This window comes from Dasypus novemcinctus, chromosome 18 (genome assembly GCF_030445035.2).
Source record: "Dasypus novemcinctus isolate mDasNov1 chromosome 18, mDasNov1.1.hap2, whole genome shotgun sequence".
NCBI classification, from domain to species: domain Eukaryota; kingdom Metazoa; phylum Chordata; class Mammalia; order Cingulata; family Dasypodidae; genus Dasypus; species Dasypus novemcinctus.
In genome coordinates, this window is record NC_080690.1 from 75,980,014 (window position 1) to 76,004,212 (window position 24,199).

Consider the following 24,199-nt stretch of genomic DNA (forward strand, 5'->3'; position numbering starts at 1 on the left):
CTGTAATTAGAGAATGCTGATGGTTGCATAACTTTGTGAATATACTAAAAACCATCCAGCTGTACACAATGAGTGAATTTTATGGTGTGTAATAAAATATATAAAAACATCTAATACTTCCTTTCAAATTCAACAAGGAAATTCCAATCTATTGAATGTGTTCTACAAAAACTTGGAGACACAGCCAATACCCACTGCAATTAAGGGAGAGAAGAGATGATGATAATGGCAAGGAGAGGAATTAGAGACATGATTTTAAGATAGAATGAAAATAACATGTTCCCAACCTTCCAGGGTGAGAATTGTACTGTAGGAACAGGTCTTCTGCCTCCACTTTACAGTATTTCAGTTCACCTTTTTACATCATTTGGTTTTGAGAACCATGAAATTTTGGAATTGGTGGAGTGCAGAGGCACAGAGACAGGCTCCTGGAAGCTGAGAGGAAGCTGCGGAAACAAGGAAGTCAAACATGACTAGACCTGGAGGAGTATGATGCCGTGATTTGGACATTTTCATGGACTCTGAACTGAAATAAATTAATAAATCATCATTGTAAAAGCCAAGCCATTTCCAGTATACTGCCTGCTAGTTTTTAGAAAACTGAAAGAATATCAAAATTGAATTTGTACGTTTGTGAGGTTAAAATTACAAATTAACTAAACACTTAAGGGGTGAAGACATGAATTTCCTTAACTACAAAAAGAAATCTTTTCCTTATATTATAGTGTATGTTCATTTATAAGATGAAATTTTTGAATAGGGATCTTTTCAAATTATTTTATGAGGGCACAAGCAGGAAAAGTGTTGTGTTTATCTTTATTCCTGAAGTTTTAAAATTTGCTAATATTTTTCATATGCTTAAAAGATTTTTCACCTTATGAAGTCAAGGCCATTGAAAGCTATGAGCAGCACAAAATGGGCATGTGGAAATAAAATCATAAGGTGCATATATATATGAATAATAATGCAGGTTTTGGAAGGGCAGTCTGAAATTGCAATGCTATGGTATTTTAATTGCAGCCACATAAATATCAAAGGGACAGAATATAGAGGGAATAAAGTGTAAACTATGAAGATACATTCCTCAAATTGTATGATGTTTGACTCACAATGGAAAAGAATTGTTATGGCTGCTATTCAAGCTTGGAAGCCACTATTAATGTTTGTTACAAAGCACTGCAAAGAAATGGGGGAAAGCTAGAATTGATAGAAGGAAATGGATTCATTCAGTTACTAAAATCATAAACCTTTATTAAGTGAAACATGAGAACAGTCATTCACTTGAAATAAAGTGGCACCAAACACAGTCAGAACAGTGATTAAATGTGAATCCTACACATGCACACTGTACTCTGGTTCTTTTCCTCTCTTCAGTTACCAAGATTAAAACTAATTTTTCATTAGTAGCTGATATAGAACAGCTAATTCCTTCCAATGGATAGGCCGATGATCATTTCCCATTATTTCCATAACATATGCAGTCTCTAATAACTTCTGCTCTCATTCAGTCTCTCAACACTTGGCCTGCTGTTTTATGGCCTGCTGGTAAAGAAATCCTTTGATAATCCTGTGGCCCTCCAAATCTGTAGAAGAGGACCCTGAACACATTAACTGATGATGTAGACCACAGTTTTGCATATATTCTCTGCTCACCCTCCATGATCTTATTCATTACTCACATTCACACAGTACTGCATCTTAAGATCCAGTGTTGTTATTCATCCAGGAAACAAAGATCTAAATCAGGGGTTCTTAAACTTTTTTGTTCCATGGACCCCTTTGCCAGTCAGATGAAAACAATGGACCCCTTACCAGACTACAGCAGCAGAAAATTTTATGACACTCAACATCAGCATGTCTTTAAATTAAACTTTAGGATTATTCAAAATTAAAGTTCATGGGCCCCCTGAATGGTTAAGAAACCCTGATCTAAATGAACTCCATTACTGGGGTAGGCCCTTTCATCTTACTGTTTTTACTGCTGGCTTTCATGGTGACACATGAAAGGGCTGTGATGAAAACAATATCAACAGATTTCAAACTTCAGTATGAAAGTCATCAATAGTAAAATAGCCTTTTCAAGAAATCTCAAATAGAATAAAACTTTTATAAACTGAATTTTACTTTTCCACAATCTCCTTGCTTCCCTGACACTTCTTGCCACGTGTTTTAAATGATTTTGACTTTCCACTACTGTAGAACTGAACATCTGCAGACTAGTCTTAGTTCTTACCAGCAGGAATTTCCTGATGGACTGCCCATTGTGAGAAATGGTTATGTGATTTACCAAAATAACTACATCTCTAAGGTTTTCTTTCACTATGACTACTTTGGTGAATCCTGAAGTCAGACCACTGCCTAAAGGCCTTACCAAACGCAATACATTATGTCTCTCATGAACCCAAAGGTGTGAACATTTGATTAAAGTTTTATTGCATACATTACATTAGTGCAGTTTCTCTTCAGAATGCTTATTCTGATGTTTCCTGAGGCTTGAGCACTGCTTAAAGGCTTTGCTACATTCCTTACATTTGTAAGGTTTCTCCACAGTGTGAGTTTTCTGATGTTCTCCAAGGCTTGCTCTTCGGAAAAAAGCCTTTCCACATTCATCACATTTGTATCGTCTTTCTCCAGTATGAATTCTCTCATGGTGATAAAGGTATGAACGTCTGGCAAAAGCCTTACCACATTCATTACATTTGTGTGGTTTTCCTCCAGGATAATGTCTCTGGTCACGATGTGTATTGTGATGTTTAGAGAGGTGAGGACGCTGCTTAAAAGCTTTGCCACATATGTTACATTTGTAAGGTTTCTCTCCAGTATGGATTCTTTGGTGTTTCTGGAGGCCAGACCACTCCCTAAAGGCCTTGTCACATGCAACACATTTGTATGGTTTCTCTCCAGTATGAATTGTCTCGTGTTTTGAAAGGTATGGACGCTGGGTAAAAGCCTTACCACATTCTTTACATTGGTAAGGTTTCTCTCCAGTATGAGTTCTCAAATGACCTGCAAGGTCTGATTTTTGAATATAGGCCTTGCCACATACATTACATTTATATGGTTTCTCTCTGGTATGGATTTTTTCATGCCTTGTGAGGTTTGAGAAATTGTGAAAGGTTTTGCCACATACATTGCATTTATATGGTTTCTCTCTGGTATGGAGTTTTTCATGCCTTGTGAGGTTTGAGAAACGGTGAAAGGTTTTGCCACACTCATTACATTTGTAAGGTCGCTGCTCAGAATGAATCCTCTGATGTGAACTTTTTCTAACAAAAACACTCTGCTTTAGAGGGAAATTATTACAGGATTTGATATGCTGTTTATTTTTTCTACAAGTGAGACTTTTGTTCTGGGTCCTAACCACTGCTCTGCAATTTCTTTTACCACAGCCACGTTTACTCTCAAATTCATGCATATCTTCCCAGACTTTCCTGAAGTCAAAATTCTCAATGCCATGGCTTTCATGGCTTTCCAATATCATCGGATGGCATAATTCCCACTTATTAACGTCCTCTTTTGGTAATAATTCCTTAATGGTACATTTAGGAGAGAGATCTGAAAAACAAGAGAATAGGCTTCCTATTAATTAGAGTTGGGAGATGAATATTTAAACATGAAAACTTAAAAAAATTATATCAAAAGTGGTACTCATAGTGAACAGAATTAAGAAACTTCTCAAACATGGTCTTCAAAAATTTAGTAACCCTGACAGACCAGAATCCTTCAATAAAGAGCAATTACATGCAATCCAAATTCTTTTAACTGAAGACTAGTTACAAATACCCTGTGACCAAACCACTCACATGATATTAACTTACATATGTCCTAAAAAAGGGAATATTTTTCCACTGTCACCTCAAAGCACGTGCATGGGTTTCTGATAATTTGAGAGGGATATTTCTTACTGCATTTTTGCTACATAATTGCTGCACAGAAATAAAAACTAAGGAACAACACAGTGCTGTGTAATGGTAAATCATACACAAGTAATTTATGTAATGTGTAAATAAATGGCAAGTCAGAGAATGTAATGAAGAAAATAATTATATTCCACAGAAGGTTCTGGATATCCATCATCTGTAAGTCATAATAATAACAACTAATTAATGCATCTTAAATAAATACAACAAATAATAAGTAACTACAATTATACTAAATTATGATTTGTGGCATTCTAAGGCATTCTTCCTTGAGAATAAAAGAAAGGGCTTATATTCCAGAAGGAGCACAAAATATGAGTACTAGAAAATACATTGAGAATCACTGACTACTGAAATATCCATATTGGATAAAAACAAAGTATTATAAAGATTAAGAATTGGGGAATGGTGATGCCATAGAAAATAATAGTAGAGAACTAGTAATTAAAAGTGCATCCCAGGGGAAATGGATGTGGCTCAACCAATTGGGCTCCTCTCTACCATATAGGAGGTCCAGGGTTCGATGCCTAGGGCCTCCTGGTGAGTGCAAACTGGCTCACATGGTGAGCTGGCCCATGCGGAGTGCCGGCCCATGCAGGGAATGTTGCCCTGTGCAGGAGTGCCACCCTGCATGGGAATGCTGTCCCACACAAGAAAGCTGCCCTGTGCAGGAATGCCGGCTGATGCGGAGAGCTGGTGCAGCAAGATGACACAACAGGAGACACAGAGGAGAGAAAATAAGATGTAGCAGAACTGGGAGCAGAGGTGGCGAAAGATAGTAATATCCTCTATCCCACTCTGTAAGGTCCCAGGATCGGTTCCCGGAGCTGCCTAATGAGAATACAAGCAAACACAGAAAGAACACACAGCGAATGGACACAGAGAGCAGACAACGGGGGTGGGGGGAAGGAAATAAATAAAAATAAATCTTAAAAAAAAAAGTGCATCCCAGGGGAGTAGATGTGGCTCAAGTGATTGAGCCTGCTTCCCATGTACGAGGTCCTGGGTTCAGGCCCCAGTACCTCCTTAAAAAAAAAAGAGCATCCCAGTATTTGCTTCAGTAGCACATAAACTAAAATTGGAGCAATAACAGAAAAGATTAGCATGACATCTGCACAAAGATTACACACAAATTCATGAGGTGTCCCATTACTTTTGTGTCTCTACATTCTGTATAAATTTGTTTGCTTCATTATTGCATCTTCAAAGAAAAAATAAAAATGAATTTTTATAAAGTACCCCCCAAAAAAGAAAAAAACTACTCTGTGACAATTCTTTCAATCAGCAGGTGTGAAAAATTATAAGTGCAGGATTCAGTTCTCACCAATGCGTACTCATATATTCTAGAAATATATTCAGTAATACAGCAATAGACATATATTTTTTTAACATCAAATGGGATTTATCAGAACTCCTGTGGAGGATACAAACCTGTAGCAAGAGTAACATGTAACGTAGAGAAGTCACACGGTTTTTGCCTCCCAAACGTCAATAATATATATAATCTGTGTTAGGCCAGAGAGAACATTCACTTCTTTGTACAGAAATATTACAACCAGGTGACAAAGAAGCATGCAGCCAAAAAATGAATTGTGGCAGTGTTAGTTAATGTAAACTTTATTTTTCTGTATTTTATAATTAACAGTACTGAAATATGTATCAAAATGGGACTAAAAGGGGAAATATTGTATGTAAAAGTAGAAAATCTGTGGAAATACACTACAAAATTAGTGAACCCTAATTTATATGATGTACTATAGTTAACAGAACACTAAAAAGTAATCAACTGGAAGATGCTGGATACCAATGCAAGGTGTTATTAACAGGGTGGTATATGGGAACCCTGGTTTTATGCATGATTGTTCCGTAAACCCTCATATTCTCTAATAAAGAAAAAAATAACATGACAAAACTATAGTAACCCAAATGCTGTGTTAGGTACTGGCTTGAGGACAGATATATAGTAGAAAAATGGAATAGAATTAAGAGTCCAAATGGCCAATTCATTTTGACAAGGTGCCAAGACCATTTAACCGGGAAAAGAATAATTTCTTCAAGTGTTACTGGGATGCCTGGATATCCACATGCATGTGACAGAAAGGCTGAGGAACCTCAAAGATTGCTGACCAGCCAGAAGATACCAATCCTGGGAAGAAACAAACATTTGACCACTGAAATCATGAGTCATTAAATTCCTGTTGTTAACTCACTATTCGGTATTTGTCTTATTAGCCAAGATACTAAGACAGGCACCCTCACATTCCACTAGTGGAAATGTAAAGTGGTGCATCCACACTGGAAAAAATGGCATTCCCTCAAATGATTAAACATAAAGTTACCAAACAACCCATCAACTCCACTCTATATATACTGAAGAGAAACGAACATACCTGTTCACACAAAAAATTCAATACAAATGTTTATACCAACATTATTCTCTATACTCAAACAGTTGGAAACCACTGAAATGTCCATCAAGTGACAAGTGCATAAACAAAATATGGTACATCTATACAGTAGAATACTATGTGGACATAAAAAGGAATGATGTGGTGATAGATGCTGCAATGTGGGTAGACCTTGGAAACATGATGCTGAAGAGAGAAGTCAGTCACAAAAGACTATATATCATGATTCCATTTATAAGCAATATACCAAATAGGAAAATTTATAGTGACAGAAAGCAGATTAGTGCTTGAGTAGTGCTGGAGAGGGAATGGAGGGACACAAGGGCGATAGCTGAAAGGTAAAGGCTTTGTTTTTGAGGCAAGGTAAATACCCGTGAATATACTAAAAACTACTGAGGTGTACATTTTAAATGAGTGACTTGTATAGTATGTGAATTGTAGCTCAATAAAGCTATTAGGAAGTTATCCTCACCCAGGGAGACCAGGTTCCTGTAGTTCTCCAACATCACCTCCCTGAACAAAGCCCTCTGCTCAGGGTTCAGGCATTCCCATTCCTCCTGAGAGAATTCTATGGCCACATCCTGGAATGTCAACAGTCCCTGAAATGAAAAACACATTTCACCAAGTGGCCATGGGGAGAGTTCTTACCCTCCCACAAAAGGAAAGGAGATGTGCTAAGATCAACTCAATTGATGTGTTTTCCAGATCCATGTAAGTTAATATTGAGTAAGCCATATATGCTTTATTTAGTTTCATCATACTTTTCCATCCAAGGATATGAAATACACATCAATCATAATGGATTTAAAAAACCTATGTGGTTAAAAAAAGAAACATACAAGTGAAAAATATTCAACACAGGGTCATCTATATAGAAGTGCTAGACACGATGTTGTACAAACCAAGTGAAAGACAATTTTTACATGAACAAGAGCAGGAGTGGTATCATCAGGGATGATGAAGTCCACAATGGTTTAGAAAGGTCAGAGTCTAAAAATTGTTGAGACAGCAAAAGCAACAATGACTAACGGTTTTCTAAAACCTATGTGTAAACATTAAATTCTTTACTTGAGTAAACTCTTATAATGACAATAAGTTATTATAGAAAGATCACATTCTACATTAAAGAGGAGACAACTGTCACAAAGCATGTAGGGAATTTGCCTCAGATTAAATAATATTAAGTGGCAGAGCCAGCACCTGACCCCATCAAGTTGGGCTTTAGAACTGAACCTTAAAGGATCAGGTAAGTAATACATACGTCATTACAACTACGTTGGCATAGGGTTTCCTAACTGATATTACTAGACACTAGTTAAACGTAAACCACAGGGAACTGGATAAAAGACCATTACATATGTGCACACACACATACAAAGACATTATGAGGTACTATTCTTACTAATATTAGAGCACATGATTTTGTACAAAACCTTTAGTCCATGGAAAACAATTAAGATATATTAATATTAAACTTATTTAAGAAATGACAATATTTACATTGTACACACCACAGGCTCCTGGGCATGCACATATATATATACACATGGACAATTGCAATAAAAGTAGTAGTATGTGAATGATAGATTTTCTTGGATAAAATTTCATGACCTTTTTATATACATATGCATTTCAGTAAATTTTGATAAATGAAATGCATAAATTGTTCTTAACTAAATGTTGTCAACATATTTCTAGATAACCTAATGAAAAAGAACCAGAATTTAGCTATACCCTCACTGATGCTACAGATAAAATTCTCTGCCCCAATGTCTTGGCAGAATTATAGCCATTTTTACCTAAAGCACCTGCTGTAGGAGAGTCTCTACGTGAACACCACAGTCTCCATGGATGATGTGCTGAGAATGACTTCAAGTACCTCTACTAGACAGATTCCATATTTTAAAACCAATTATTGAATAAAAGACCCTCTATCATTGCTTTTTCTTTCTCAAGTTTCCACTCTATCCCAAACCATTGTTATTTTGGAGTCAGAAACACTGATTTACTGGTTTAGCTTCAAATACATTATAAAATAAGGAAAAGCAGGTATGTGTCTCACACTTGTTTTACAGAATTTTCCACTGTTCCTGCACATTAATTCAGCACATAATACCGGTCTACAGAGTGCTGACAGTGCATCCAGATGTGCAATCCTAAAGACTCCCTGCTGCCCACCTTCTCTGGCACCATGGGACTCACTCCCACCTCCAAGTCATCACTGGGAGGAATTCCCATGATGATCCCCTGGGTGAGTATGAATAAACAGGTTAGGCAGGATACTTCAGAGTCAGAGATAATTAGCAAGTCCGAAAAAAAAAAAAAGGCATATCAGGAAGGAAAGATAAAATAACCAACTAAGAATATGACATTTCCGTGGGAAAGAGACATTCCTGACAATTCTTTCTTAGGTAAGCTTTCTAGGCTTCTTTTTCAGGCAAGATCAGTCTTGAGAAGTCAATCCTGAGTGTTGAAAATACGCTGTTTAATGCTTAGATTCAACATGCCCATTCCTGTGCCACAATCACACATAGAGGAAGGACTTCAACATGGGCAAAAAAGACGTTTCTCCCCTGTCCATTAAGACAGGAGAGATTCAGGGACAATACACTCCTTCATGGAGACCAGCAGGGGGTTTTCCAAACTTTCCTCAGAATGTCCTCCCTTCCTGGTGAAATTTACAAACTTTGCTACAAAAGTGGGGATTTGCACTAGACAGGGAGATAAATTGAAAAAATAATAATAACCTGATGTCAAAATAGCCAGGAAGAGTGCCTTTAATCAATTGTGCAACATGCTGCTGATAGGAAAATTAAGATGAGATAATTAGTTGACTGGATTTACAAAAGGGGAGGTCATGGGTGATGCTGACAACAAAAGTTCTATCAGTAGAATGGATGTGAAAACACAACTGGAGGCAAGGACTGAAGTCAGAGAATATGAACAAGCTGTTTACATATCTTGCTTGAAAATGGAAAACAGAAAGGAAACTTACTAAATGATAAACTGGAATATGTAGTTAATAGATGCCCTTTTTTAAGATACAAGAATATAGTGAAAAGAGAATGTACTAAATAAAAGGCTTCGGGTTTTTCTCTCCTTTATTAGAGAAGCTGTGTGTTTACAGCAATCATGCACAAAATTCAGGATCCATACACACTACCACGCTATCACCAATTTGCACTGTTTGTTACAATTGTTAGCATATTTAAAAAATTGTATTATTAATTAAAGTCTATGAGTTAACTTAGGGTTCACTGGGTATTAACAGTTCTATAGATTTATTTTTATTTTTTACAATATTATACAATCTAACATTTTCCACTTAATCATATTCGGATATATATAACAGTGTTGTTAACTGCATTCATATGTTGTGCCATCATCACCACCATCTATTACGAAAATATTTCCATCATTCAAAATAGGAACCCTGTACATTTAACTGATAAATTTCCATTCACTAGTTCCACCCCAAACCCTGGTAACCTATATTCTATTAATAGATTCTGAATCTAGGCGTTTGCTTGTTCTTATTAGTTCAAATCAGTGAGATCATACAATATTTGATCTTTTGTGCCTGGCTTATTTCACTCAACATGATGTTTTCCAGGTTTATCCATAATGTTGCTTCTATAAGGATTTCACTGTTTATGCCTAATACTATGTCACTGTATGTATATAGCACATCTTATTTATTCATTCATTGGTTGACGGACACGTGGATTGCTTCCATCTTTGGGAAATGTGAATAATGGCGCTATGAATGTCGGTGTGCTTTCGATTATTTTAGGTGCAAACCCAGCAATGGGAATGCCAGGTCATTTGGTAGTTCTATACTTAGCTTTCTGTGGAACCTCCAAACTGTTTTTCAGAGTGGTTGCACCCTCTTACATTGCTGCCACAATGAATGAGTGTCCCTATTTCTCTGCATGCTCTCCAACATTTCTTCCTCAAAGACTTTATCATAAAGGTAAAACAAGCAGAGAACCTATAAAATGGGAAAAAGTATTTGAAAATCTCATCTATGATAAAGGCTTAATATCCAGACTATATAAAGAAATCCTTCAACAAAAAGGCAACCCAATTAAAAAGTGGCCTCAAGACTTCAATAGACATTTTTTAAAAGAGGAAATACAAATGGCCAAAAAACACATCTGCTTCCCCTCATCACCTCTTAATCTCTCTATGCTTCCCCTGCCATATACAGTGTTATTCTTTTTCCACCTCTCTAGTTTATTTATATTTATATTTTGTAAAAATAGTCTTATATTTGCAATACCACCCATATTCGTATTTTACATGAGGTTTTACTACTTATGCTGTCCCATGTTACATTTTATCTTTCCTTCTAGTAATGTATACGACCTTAGACTTCCCTTTCAACCACAGTCATACCCACATAATACTGCTAGTTACAAACACTATGATGTGCTTTCACCATTTCTAACTATTTCAAAAGATTTACAAACAACTTTATTACCAATTCTGCAGACTCACCCTCAGCTTTCCATTCTCTACCCTCATTCTATTTTCTGGTGACCTATATTCTAATTATTAACTCTTTGAGTTTACACAATATATTCAGTTCATAATACTGCAATCATACAGTATTTGTTCTTTTGTGTCTGGCTTGTTTCACTCAATGTAATGAACTTCAGGTTCATCCATGTTGTCATATCTTCATGACTTCATTTCTGCAGAATATTTCATTTCATGTGTATACCCACAATTTGTCTATTCATTGAATGATGATGAACTGACTTTTACACACCAATGTTCACAGCAGCATTATTCACAATTGCAAAATATGGAACCAGCCCAAGTGTCCATCAATAGGTAAACAAAATATGGTATAGACATAGAATGTAATATTATTCAGCTGTAAGAAGAAATGAAATCAGTATACATATAACAACATGAATGAACCTTGAGAACATTATGTTGAGTGAAATAAGCCAGAAACAAAAGGACAAATGTTGTATGGTCTCACTAATAAGAACTAAACACTATGCATAAACTCATGGAGGTAAACTAGAGTATAGGTTACTAGGAGATAGAATGTGGGTTGAAAGTGGGAGCTGATACTTAACGGATATATAATTTTTAATACAGTTTATTATAAATGTGTGGAAATGCATAGAGTGGACGGCAGCACACTGTAGTTAGTATAATACTGCTGATGTGTAAGTGTGATTGTGGCCAAAAGGGGTAGTCTGTGGATATAAAGGTCAATTGAAAGGAAACTAGAGAATAATCTAGGGACTGTGTAACAGTGACTTTGGTGGTGGATAAAGATTTTTGTTAATAGTATAAATATAAGAATGTTCTTTACAAAGTGTTAAGAGTATGACAAGCTTTTCTGATCTGACCCAGCTCTGGGTTGCCACCACTGCCTGGCCCACATAGGGCTTCTGGACTGTCTGTCAAAAAGAAGCATGGGGATGGGGAGTGGATGCGGCTCAAGTGATAGAGCTTCCACCTACCATATAGCAGGACCTGGGTTTGACCCCTGGGGCCTCCTGGTGAAAAAGAAGAGAAAACATGCCTGCGCAGCAAGCCAGTGCCCACGGTGAGCCGAGTGCCCACAAGTTCCTGTGTGGTGAGTCAAGGGCCAGCGCAAGTGCCCCTGTGGTGAGCAGAGTGCCTGCATGGTGAGCCAGTGCCCTTGCAAGTGAGTCATACAGCAAGATGATGACACAACAAAAAAGACATGAAGAGGAGAGTCAAGGTGAAGTGCAGTAGAAACCAGGAACTTAGGTGGCACAGCTGACAGGGAACCTCTCTCCACATCAAAGGTCCCCAAGATTGAATCCTGGTGAATTGTAGAGGAGAAAAAAATACAGATCACACAGTGAATGGACACAGACATCAAAAACAGCAGAGTGGGGGGTGGAGGGGAAGGGGGAAATAAATTTTAAAATCTTAGAAGCATGGGGATTTTAGCTGGAGCTGCCATCTTACAGTAATTTGTCAAGATGACAAACACAATGGGAAAGAAAGTTCCTGCTAGATGTTCTGTAGGTCTTTTAGAAAACATGGAGTTGTTCCTTTGGCCACAAAAAGGCCAATCTACAAGAAAAATGATGTAGACATCAAGGGAATGGCACTGTTCAAAAAGGAAGGCCCCACAAATGTGATCGAGCAAAACCAGAAGTCTACAGTGTTAACCAGCAGGCTGCTGGTATTGTAGGCAAACAAGTTAAAGACAAGATTCCTACTAAAAGGATGACTATAGCGATTGAGCAAAGGAAGCCCTTGGAGCTGAGAAGGCTTCCTGAAATGTGTGAAGGAAAGTGATCAGGAAAAGGAAGCCAAGACAAAGGTACCTGGAAATGAAGTACCAGCCTGCACCACCCAGAGCACAGGTTGTGAGAAACAGCAGAGAGGATCCTGAGCTCTACACCCTTTTCCCTATGACTTCAAGGCATTATTAAAATAAAGAAAATTTTTAAGGTCACATAAGTGTGCATGCATCATTTCACTCATTATTAGAGCATTTTCATTATTTCAATAATAATAATATATAAAAAACTGGCAAACAAGAAATTTCTCCATCTCTCAATCTTTGTTCTATTTGATTATGCCAAATATCATTGATTATATACTTTCGATGAATTACATGCTTTTATTAATATGTAACAATAAAATTATTTGCTAAAAAAAATTAAGACCTCTGGATCGTTGGGACTGTGTGTGTGTGGCGGGCGGGGGGAAGTGTGGGATGACTGTGGTTTCCTTCACTGAGACTACTCAGTGGAAACTCAGAGCTGGTAGGGAAGGCCCCTGCAGGCCCTGCAAGCCTGAATCCAATCAAGCCATGGGCCCAAGGCTCTTATTGAAGCCTTGGGCTTTTGTGCTCCTGATTCCTCTGAAAAGCTGCTGAAAGCTATGAAAGCCTGATGAACACCAAGGGCTACAGTTTTGTGAAGTTCAAGGTATCCCCCCTCTTTGAAGCTGATCTATCGAACTCATGTTAAAAATCCCTGTCTGTTTAAAATGTATGATGTTATTTATGTAACGTTTTCTGCATATACATACACACGAATAATACACATAAACACAGATGAAAGGTGAGATACCAAAATTTAATGAAAATTATCAAGTTTCCTTAGATTTACAGCTATTGGGAAGAAAACAAAGAAATTACCATTTTGTTCAAATCCAAGATACCTACACTATAAGAAGCACCATTATTTAATACACAACAAAAAGGAAGGCCAAAAATAATTTTAACACACCTTCAAGAGCAGATGGAGCCCAATTTCAGAGATGCCAAATATGAAAATGTGTTTAGAAACAAAAATCCAGAATTACTGAAGAAAATGAAAATAACAACCAGCTGGCCGCAGCAGTGTCCTGAGCGGTAGGATCCTGGGTAAATCTGCTGAACTTCTCCACACCTGTTTCCTCATCTGTAAAATGGGGATGACAATACCTCCCCTGAGAAGGGTGCTTCAAGGACCCAGTGACATACTACAGGGAACACCCTACATGAGATTAACTTGTGGACAGGTGGGAAAGATGGCATTTTACAGAGATGGCTTAAGTCAGAGGCTGGCACCTGGTTTCCTGAAAAGGACCAGATAGTAACTATTTTAGGTTTTGAGGGCCAGTCCATCTTTGTTGGAACTAGTCAACTCTACTCTGATGTTGTAGTACAAACACTGCCAGGGGTGTTAAGTAAATGAATGGTTTCTTTACAAAACCAGACGTAGGGCCCTTGTGTGACTCTTTGCCAATCCCAGGTCTAAGTGATGGCTCACAAGGTCCTTCCAGGATTTGCCCTGAGACGCTTCACCCTCATCTCCTAACATCCACAGCTCACTTCCTGGCTCTGCCACCTGGGCTCTCCTGCTCTTGCCTGACCACAGGCTGCATATTCTGGTGTCAGGACCTCTGCAATGGGCTCCTCTGCCTGGAATACAAGGGGCCTGCTCCCTCCCCCCACTTCTCTGCCCAAATGCCACCTTTTCATAAGGCTTCCCTGCTCATTCTACCTAAAACTGTATCCCTCTCCCTGCTCCTCCCCTTTCCTCCCTTTCTTGCTTCCTTCCTCTCCACAGCACTTCTCAACATCTACCTGCCTCTACGTTGGATTTATTTCTTGTCTGCCTCCACGAGAACATGAGCTCCACCAGGGTAGACATTTTTGCCTGGTTTGCTCACTACTGCAGCTTAATCACACAAACTAGCACCCAGCACTGCACAGATTTCAATACTTGTTGAATGGGCAGTTCACTTTTACTGGCCTTGATGCAGCAAAATAAAACGTAGCAAAAGAAAAAGAAAGAAAGCTAAATTAATTGACAGTAAAAACAAAATAAAATAAAGCACGTGGCCCCTTCTATCTCCCACCACTTCACCCTCAATCTTCACCTTCCAATCACAGTGACTGTATGAGGTAGACGAATGCCAACTCCCCTCCTGTGCCCCGATGTCCACAAGCCAATCCCTGGAACCACTGATTATGCTACTTTATAAAGCAAAAGGGGCACTGAAGATGTGACCAGGGGTCAGGACTCTTGAGAAGAGATTATCTGGGAGATCTGAATCACACGGATCCTTAAATCTGGAAAACATCTCCTGGCTGTGGTCAGAGGAAGGTGACTATAGCAAATAATCATACCTAGAATGTCATTGGCTCTGTAGATGAAGGAAGCCAAGGAATGCAGAAAGCCTCTAAAAGATGGAAAAGGCAAGGAGATGGTTCTCCCCTAGAGCTTCCAGAAAGGAATATGGCTCTGCCAACACTTTGCAAGCTGTGTGTCAGACTACTGAGTTACAGAACAATAATAAATTTGTACCTACAGCAATAGAAAAGACAGTGATCATTTAGATGGATTGTATGGTTTATGAGTAAGTCTCAATAAAATTGATAAAAAAGTAAAGGAATGGGAAGCAGATTTGGCTCAACTGATAGAGCATCCACCTACTATATTGTTGGGAGCAGTCAATACAAGTATACACTGAGTTCAGCAATGCCAGTAACATGACTGCCAGAGCGGAGCCCACTTCCTTGTTCTTCTTCCTCCCCACTCCTTTGTTCTCCGTTTCCCGCCACTGCCTAGGCTGATAAAGCAGTGCGCAGGCACAAGGTGCGAAACTGAAGTCTGCCTTCCACCCCAGCAACAGCAGCCACCAATCCCTGAACCCTGCCACTTACCCCAGCAACAGCGACAGCCAAGCCCTAACCTCCACCTCTCCCTATCCACTGTCCCTCCCCTTCCCAAGAGTATATATGCTTTGTTCCCTCAATAAAATTTTGCAGCTTAATCAGAACACTGTCTTGCTGTCGTTCTTCGTGTCTCTTGTCCCACCATTCTTTCTCGGCAGGTTTCGAGCCCTCGTTACCGTCCCGCGGGCCGGGACACTATATGGGAGGTCCAGGATTCAAACCCAGGGCCTCCTGAGCTGGCCCATGTGCAGAGCTGATGTGCGCAAGGAGTGCCGTGCCACTCAGGGGTGTCCCCTGCATAGGGGAGCCCCACACACAAAGAGTGTGCCCCTCAAGGAGAGCTGCCCCTCACACAAAAAAAGCACAGCCTGCCCAGGAGTGGCGTCACACACACGGAGAGCTGATGCAGCAAGATGATGCAACAAAAAAGAGACACAGATTCCTGGTGCCACTGACAAGAATGCGAGGAGACAAAGAAGAACACATGGTGAATGGACACAGAGAGCAGACAATGGTGGGGAGGGGGGAAGGAGAGAGAAAAAAATATCTAAAAGCAAACAAACAAACAACAAAAAAAGTAAAGGAAGACAGTGGACTAGAAAGACATGAGACATCTCTCTCCCAGAAAAATAGCTAGAGTACAGTCAGAAACAGCATAGAAAAAATTCTTCCAAGGCTTAGGAGACCAGGGGAAGGCTGGACGCTGCCCAGAGGAGCGAGGGGCAAAGGAAAAGAAGGTGAAGGAAAATTGTGAGTGAAAAGCCAGCTTCTGGGGGGCGGATGTAGCTCAGGAGTTGAGGGCCTGCTTCCCAAGTGCAAGGTCCTTGGTTCAATATCCAGTAACTCCTAAGAGAAAAAAGGTTTTTAAAAAAAGCTGTAGCAGCTGCTGCCCGCACCCTCTCCCACACTATAGATATTTGAATTCTCAGGCCTCTGGGCCTGCAGCTACAGACAAAGGGTCCCCAGGGATCCACCTCCCCAGGAAAAGGGAGAGGGAGGGACACAGCCTAAGGTTGACTCAGCTTTTGACCCACAAATTTGGTCTGCTGTGTCCCAGGAGCCCTTCCAGGCTAGGTACGGCAGCATGACTGTTTGCCCTGGAAGCCAGCAAAGGACTAAAGAGATCCAGCCCTCTCAATCTCCCTCTCAACTGCTTGGGACTGGTTGATGAGAAAGCAGAGGGGAGTGGGATTATTTCCTACCAGAGGGGATAAAGGAGGCAGCTGCCAGCAAAGGTTGGAGAATTGCCTCTGAGAAAATCTGCATTAGGAGGCTCTTAGCCTCCAGGCAGGATCCTCTATCACTTTGATCCTGTCTCTGTAGCAGTGAACAGTCTCCAACCTGGTTTTGAATGAGGGCTGCCAAGGAGTGCCATCTGCTGGCTACCTAAGGAAGTGCTTGTGAGGATAGTAAAAGTGAAAAAGATAGGCTTTTTCAGGCCTTTACAACCTCCCTCCCCAAGGCCCTAGGAAGCCCATCTGTAACCTGTTACTGGGTGCAGGGCCTAGATCTAAGCAACTAACGGGGACAAAACTAAAGCCCCTGAATCAAGAATCAAAGAACAGCAGTAACACCGCCTCCTGCCACTAAAACACAATGAAAGAGAAAGAAATCAAGAGAGAATCAAGATCTGCGTAAACATGTTAATATCAGACAAAGAAAGTAAACAAATTACGCTATGTGAAGAAAACCAGACCCAAAGTATTACATATTATATGATTCTATTTAGAAAAAATATAATTCAATGTATAAAGATGAAATTAGATTAGTGATTAAGTAGGACTGGGGAAGGAAAGCTAAGGGGTGTGGAGTTTTTCTTTTTGGAGTAATGAAATTGTTCTAAAATTTTTTTTGTGGTGATGAAAGCACAATAGTTGATTATACTAAAAGCCATTGATTATACACTTGGGATGTGAATATATCTCAATAAAACTGCTTAACAAATAAATTTTAAAAAATGAGAAATGAGAAATGAGAAAAAGTAAAATGAAATAAAATAAAATAAAATTCAGTGACCAATGGTAACAAGTTGCTCCTGCCTCAAGGCTTTCCCGTTAGAATGTGCTGGCAGCCCCAGCACTATGACCCCTTGGGTGTGGTCATTCTTTGCTCTAGGGATGTCCTGGGCATTGTAGGATGTTGAAGCATCCCTGGTTTCTACCCACTAGATGCCAGCAGCACCCCCAGCCCCACTTGTGACAACTGAAAAGGTCTCCAGATATTCCCCAATGTCCCCGTTGGGGCAAAATCATCCCGGGTTGAGAACCCTGCCCTTACATGTCCAGCTCCTCTCCCAGGAAGGCTCCTACCCACCAAGAGAGGCTGCCCCTGGTTATCCTACTGAAATGGCTTCTCCCCGTCCCCCTCTCTATTTGCTGTGACCTCTGCCCAAAGAGCCTCATGGCTCCTTTCCTTGCCTCCATGGGGTCTTGCTCAAATGTCATCTTGTTCGCAAGGCCTCCTGTTGAATTCCTAAAGAAAGATTATGTTCTTAAACTAGTCTATTCCTGTGGAGGTGATACCTGTTGATGGCACCAGATTCCCTTTAGATCACTGGAGATCGCTTTTGATTGGACTATGTCAGGAGTGACTCAGAATGAATCTCCGCCCTCCTGCTGGTCTCAGAAGCTAGCTGTATTTGATCCTGCCATGTGAGAGGACTCCAGGTCTGCCCACAGCTGCAGAAAGGCAGAGAAGCCCCAAGAGACTGAAGAGAGGAAGCCCTATGCCTGCTTGCCCACAGTTAAGTGCCAGGAGTCAGGACATCCTGAAGGGAAGGCAGAGACCTGGGAAGAAATGCCCACCATCTTGCTTCACAAGTGGCAACACGCCTGGTCAATAGTAGTTCACCTTTGGTGAGAAAGTATCTCTGATGATGCCTTGATTTGGACATTCCAGTCTCAGAACTGTAAGCTTTCACCCCAAATAAAATCCCCATTATAAAAGTCAACCCATTTCTGTACTTTGCAGGGCAGCTCTTTGGTAAACTAACCACTCATTTTAAAATTGAACACCCTATTCTTCCTTGTTCTTTATTTTTTTCCATAGGACTGATCCCCATCTCATATACTATCCAGTTTACTTATTGTTTTGTTTCTTGTCTATCTCTCATCTTTACCATGATAAACTCCACCAGGCCAGAACACGTTGTCCGCCTCTGCTGTCCACCTGTGTTGATGACAGTGTAAAGCAGAGGTCACAGATGTTCAGGGATCCACTGTCACAACATCCTCTTTGTTTCCTGCCTACCATGTCTCACATGAGCAAATACATTTAGCTCTGTCAACATGCTTCACATCTGTCTCCTGCAGAGCACCTGGTGGCACCTCTACTGTAGCCCGAGCAAATTACCTGACACATGGCAGGTGTTTACTGAACAAATAAATTCATAAACTGCCCTGCCCACTAGATAATTGTTCCCGTTTGCCAGAAGAGGAACCCAAAGCTTAGCTAGCTTGCCCATGTCCATGAGCAAGAAGTCAAAGACCAGGAGGACAAGCTGACCAAAACTGTCTTCCGTTCTCTTGACATGCTGCTAGCACTCCTTGCGCTCTTCCCTGCTCCCTCCTGGGTCCAGACTAATCTTGCAGCTCCAGGACTGCAGAGAAAAACAACTCCATCTGAATGGGGGAGGGGGACATGGAGGAATACAAATAGAAAGAGGACTACTTCAGACCCTGACAGTTGTAACTAGCAATCTCCCCCCTGATTCCCCCACCCCACTCCCTCTCACCTGATTACCAAGTCCCTGAGGGGTTCCTAATTGGGGAGCTCCTTATCTCCTACCTCCCCTCTCCTGCTCCTTACAGCACCCAGGTGGTCTAATTAAGGCAAAAGAAAACATTCCCACGTAGGTGGTCCTGATGGGGACCTCAGTAAATCCCTCACCCGTTTCTACGGAAACAAACAGCCGTAACTGCAACATCAACAGATCCCTCACTCATCCCATGCTATCTTCCCGGGCTTTTTCCTCCATCCCACCCCAGTCCTTAAAACGCTATTTGTTTCCGGGGAGTTGAGTTTTATTCTCTCCCCCCTGCTATAACAGTCATTGAATAAGGCCATCCTTGCCTGTTTAACTCTCTCTTGTGCCATTTTTCCTTTAACAAAGGTAAGCCTGTCTGCTTCCAGAATCAGAGCCACGTACCCAGAACATCGGAGTTGGGCCCAGGTTTGGCAGATTTCCCAGTGCAACTGATGTGGGCTATGGGTGGAAGGCTCTTTGTCTCTTCAGAGATAACTAGGTTGTTTGACTTGTGGGTGTGGACCGGTAAGAGGCTGCAGTCCTGCCCTTAGGGACTGGCAGCGGCTCCAGTCCCAGGAAATGTTTAACAATGCAAGGGCTATAAACTTTAAGTATTTAGGGGAAATGCAAAAACCAAATACGCTAAAGGCTTATCTAGAATGTCTGGAGTCCATGCTAAAAGCTTACCTAAGATGTGAAAGATATATGCTAATTGAAGCCTATTGAGAACTGAAACAAAGGGACCATTTGGCCTTTCCTCTCTGTATAAAAGACGTTTGAAAATCTTGTTCAGGGCTCGGGATTCAAACTGAAAGCTCCCGAGTCCGGCCGGCCATCAATAAACCATTTTTCCTTCTCAGAATCATTCCTGAGTCCTGGCCTCTCTATACTCAAATAATTGAACTTCTCTTAAATTCCACAACACAACCCCTTCGGTTTTATAAACGGGGAACCAGAGGCCTGAGGGAGGATGGGGAGGAGGATTCACTCACCACCCCCAACAATTACAGCTGATACTAACTGGATCCTTACATCAGGCCGGACGCCAACTTTTACTTGTATTGAAGCAATCAGCCTTCACAACCACCCACGCCAGGAGGACTGTTATTAGCCCACATTTTATATTAAACAGAGGCTCAGAGCCGTGGAGTAACTCGCCCAAGGTCACGCAGCGGTGGGAGATGGCGCTGGGACCCGCAGGCACCAGGTTCACCAGAAAGCCCTCAGCCCGCTCAGGGCCTCGGGACGGGCTCAGGGCCCCCATCCCCTACAACCCACTCGAGAGGAAAAGGGGAGCCCGCTCAGGCACCTGCCCACCGCCCTGGGCGACGGGGAGAGCACGAAGGGGGAAGGGGGTGCTGCTACGCCGCACTCCGCCCCGACACTGGCTGGTTCCCCCCTCAGAGTGTTGTTTTTGCGCCTCCTCCTCTTGGGGGCCTGCGCCGCACCTGGAGAGAAGGGCAGGAAGGGCGAAGGCGGCCGAGGCCGCGGGTCTCCCCACAGCGCGGAACCCAGGAGGAGCAAAGGCGCCAGGTGCCGCGAGGCCGGCGGCTCCTCCGCACGCGCAGCCAGTTACACGCCCCCTCCCCCGCCAGGGCAATAGGGGGCCTCCCCCGCGCCCGGAGCCCTCACCCGGACCTTGGCCTGGACCTCCCAGCCCCGCGGCTTCCGCGCGTACTCAGCAGGCCCGGGACCCTCCGGGATAGACCTCTGCCCCACCCGCTGCTGCGCCGACACCCAATCAGGGGCGCCGTCTCATCGGGTCCGCGGACTCAGGGGGATGGGAAGTGGACGCTGATTGGCCGCCACCCCTTCCGCCACTCTCGACCAACACCGATCCTTCACGGCGCTGGCCGCCGGGGCCCCCGGTGCCCTCGCCATCTTCCCCGAACACCCCGTAGCCTGCCGACCTGCACGTCCTGGTTGCGGAGCACAGCCACGGGGCACAGCTCGGCGTTGCCGCTGGCCGCGGCCATGTTGTCGCGGTCTTGTCAGGTCACACTTCTGTCCGCGTCGTTCTACCGCGGGCGGGGAGAGGCGGGCGACGGCGCGCCGAGCCCTTTAAGGTGCTGCCCCGCCTCCATTGGCTGCCCTGTGCCACGCCCACTGCGTGTGTTATTTTTCTCCCACCTTGGTATAGGTACTTTAAGTTCCGCACGCCCATTTGCCAACGGTTCGTGGAAGACCTTGGGCTGGGGAGAGCCTAGGACCCGTGGAAGGTAACGAAATAATAGGTTCGACATGAAGAAATATGTAATATATGGACGTGTGCGTACACGTGTATGCTTGTATAAGGATGGAAGCAGGTTTGGAAGAATAGGCATGAAGTTTATAATATTACCTACCTTGGCGGTAGTCGGGGTCAAGAGAAAAACTTTCTTTTGTGATCCATTTTGCTTTTACTTACTTCTAAAATAAGCAAAGAGTGCCTTTATAATTAAAACAAAATTCGGGGAGCGGATGTGGCTCCACCAGTTGGGAGCCCACCACGGGAGGTCCCACATTTGGTTCCGGTGCTTCCTAAAGAAGAGGAGTGGAGACGGGGGCGGGCGGGGACTGTTTAATACAAGCAGACAGACAAAAGAGCCATCTGGGAGGGGGTGGGCTACAAAATTCAGCTCTCAATACTCTATCCTTCTCCAGCCCTACATAACCACTAATCTAATTTCATCTTTATTAATGGTTTATATTTACATTTATATAAATAGAACCATACAATAGGTAGTACTTTGTGTCTGGTTTTTGTCAGATATTAAAATGTTTTAGAATTAAAATACGTTTGTTCAGCTACAAAGAGAAAAAGTCTTATACATTCTAGACGTGACTGCTAAGGGTTGTGGAGTTTTTCTTTTTGAGTAATGAAAGTGTTTTAGATTTTTTTTGTTTTTTTTGTGGTGATGAATGCACAACATCGTGATTATACTAAAAGCCGTGATTATACATTTTGGATAGAGTGTATGGCATGTGAATTTATCTCAGTAAAACTGCTTTAATAAAAAAATAAATAACTGTGCAAAAATAGCCAGAAATAGCAGCTAGGTATAGCAGGGGAAACACAAGAGAGATTTAGAGATGAAGAATTTTCTTTGTCTGTTTCTGTTTATTATTATTATTTAAATAATGAAAATGCTGTGATAATGATTGAAGTGATGAATGTACAACCATGTGACTATACCAGATACCCTTGACTGTACACTTTGAATGAATTGTATGTTTTATAAATATGTATTAATAAAATTGATTTTTACAAAAAAATTCATTGCACGCTGATATTCATAGGAGAATTCATCACAATTGCCAAAAGATGAAAGGAACCCAGGGGTCCATCAAGAGATGAATGGGTAAACAAAATGGGGTCTATCCATACATTGGAATATTATTCAGCCATGAAAAGGATTGAAGTTCTGCTATATGTGACAATATGGATGAACCTTGAAGATGCCAAGTGGGTGAAATAAGGCCAATGCAAATGGACAAATATTGTAGGTTCTCACTTATATGAAGTAGTTAAGATATGTAAATTCATAGAGCCTGAAATTAGATGCCCCTTTTACGGGGGCCTGGATGGGTGTAAGGATGGGAAATTAATGTTTAATTGGTACTAAACTGCCCTGTGATGTGATGGATGAGTTTTGGTAATGGAGTGATGGTGCTCAACATTTTGAATGTAATTAGCAACACTGAATTGTATATTTGAAAATGGTTAAATTTTAGGTTCTATGTATGCTACCTGAATTAAAAATTTTAAGATAAACCATAGACTGTACAACACAAACTATGAAATATAGTTGTTATAATAATATTATTATTTAATTAATTGTAACAATGGTACCACATTAAAACTAATGCAAAGTTTTAATAATAGGGAAAACTATGTGCTTTGGGTGGAGGTATATGGGAATTCTACTTCTTGCATGATTTTTCTGTAAACCTATAAGCTCTCTAATAGATATAAATATGTAATCATAACTACCAAAATTATTTTTGTGTGCTACCTCAGCATCCCTCTTACTTTGGCTGAACCATTTGCCTCAACACTGATCTTTGGACCAGTTAATAAATAGCTTTGCACCCCTGAGGCCTAGACTCCCCAGAACCCAAACCCAAACCTTCTGTCACCACCCATACCATCCACACTGCTCACCTGGAACCCGCAGCCACTGCCAAAAGATGAGCTCAACAACCCCACCACCCTCAGACCTGTAGCCCCTTTCCCTTGAGCCTGCATTTGCTTTAAACTAACCAGTTCTTGACTTGTGTGGGAAACCTACTAATTGCACCCCTGGGCCACAATACAGGCACAAGCTCATGGGTCCCTCTACTTCAGCTCATGTGCTGCCCAACAACTGGCTGAGTCCCCCAAGCCAATGCTTCCTTTCAGACCCTCCTGCCCTTCTACCCTCTTTCTGGAATCTGTAACAACACTGTTTTCCCATGCATGAGGACCTCGGTTTCCCATTGTGTCACACCTGACCTCCACCCAGACTGAAATTTAAAATCCTACTTAGCCAATTTGAAATATATATATAACAAATTCCATAAAGTAAAAAGAATCTCTGTGAATTAATGCTATCCATCGAAAACATGCACCACTCTTTTGCTGCAAAGAGTATCAGTTACTTTAAGCTGGATATGTTTCTTACTGTCCTTTATAAATATTTTCTCCCCATTCAGATCTGTTTAACTTTCCCTTTTTATATTTCCTGTTGCTTCTAAATTTAGAAATCCCTCCCTCATCTAGTAATTTGATAAACAGCTTTTTCTGTTGTCTAGTTTCCCCATGGTTTGTTTTTTTACTTTCATTTCTTTAAGCTGTGTTGCATTTATGTTGGGCTACAGAAGAGAGTTAAATTGAAAAGCATGTAATTTTGTATGTTACACAGGCAGAATCACAGATGGATGGGAGGGAAGAGATTTGTGCAGTGTTTCTGGATTGATGGCATAAATA

General features: G+C 41.3%; 1 protein-coding gene and 1 non-coding gene across 4 annotated transcripts; one reads left to right on the forward strand and one right to left on the reverse strand.

Moving 5' to 3' along the window:
- Window positions 1-1,230: 1,230 nt before the first annotated feature.
- LOC101432282 (zinc finger protein 677-like) lies at window positions 1,231-21,322 on the reverse strand. Of its 3 annotated transcripts, none has more exons than XM_058280766.1 (4): window positions 19,654-20,990; window positions 19,011-19,126; window positions 6,801-6,927; window positions 1,231-3,555 (listed from the first exon to the last, which is right to left on the reverse strand). In XM_058280766.1, exons 2-4 carry the CDS (start codon window positions 19,035-19,037, stop codon window positions 2,447-2,449), a joined length of 1,263 nt encoding a protein of 420 aa, XP_058136749.1. In that variant the 5' UTR covers window positions 19,038-19,126; window positions 19,654-20,990; the 3' UTR covers window positions 1,231-2,446. The 3 variants fall into 3 exon arrangements, with proteins under 3 accessions (XP_058136749.1, XP_058136747.1, XP_012375898.1); XM_058280764.2 differs by having other exon boundaries at window positions 20,890-20,984; XM_012520444.3 differs by lacking the exons at window positions 19,011-19,126; window positions 19,654-20,990 and adding an exon at window positions 21,162-21,322.
- LOC111761164 (U6 spliceosomal RNA) lies at window positions 4,973-5,076 on the forward strand. Its single transcript, XR_002794603.1, has one exon. It is a non-coding gene; the product is annotated as a U6 spliceosomal RNA (small nuclear RNA).
- Window positions 21,323-24,199: the final 2,877 nt, after the last annotated feature.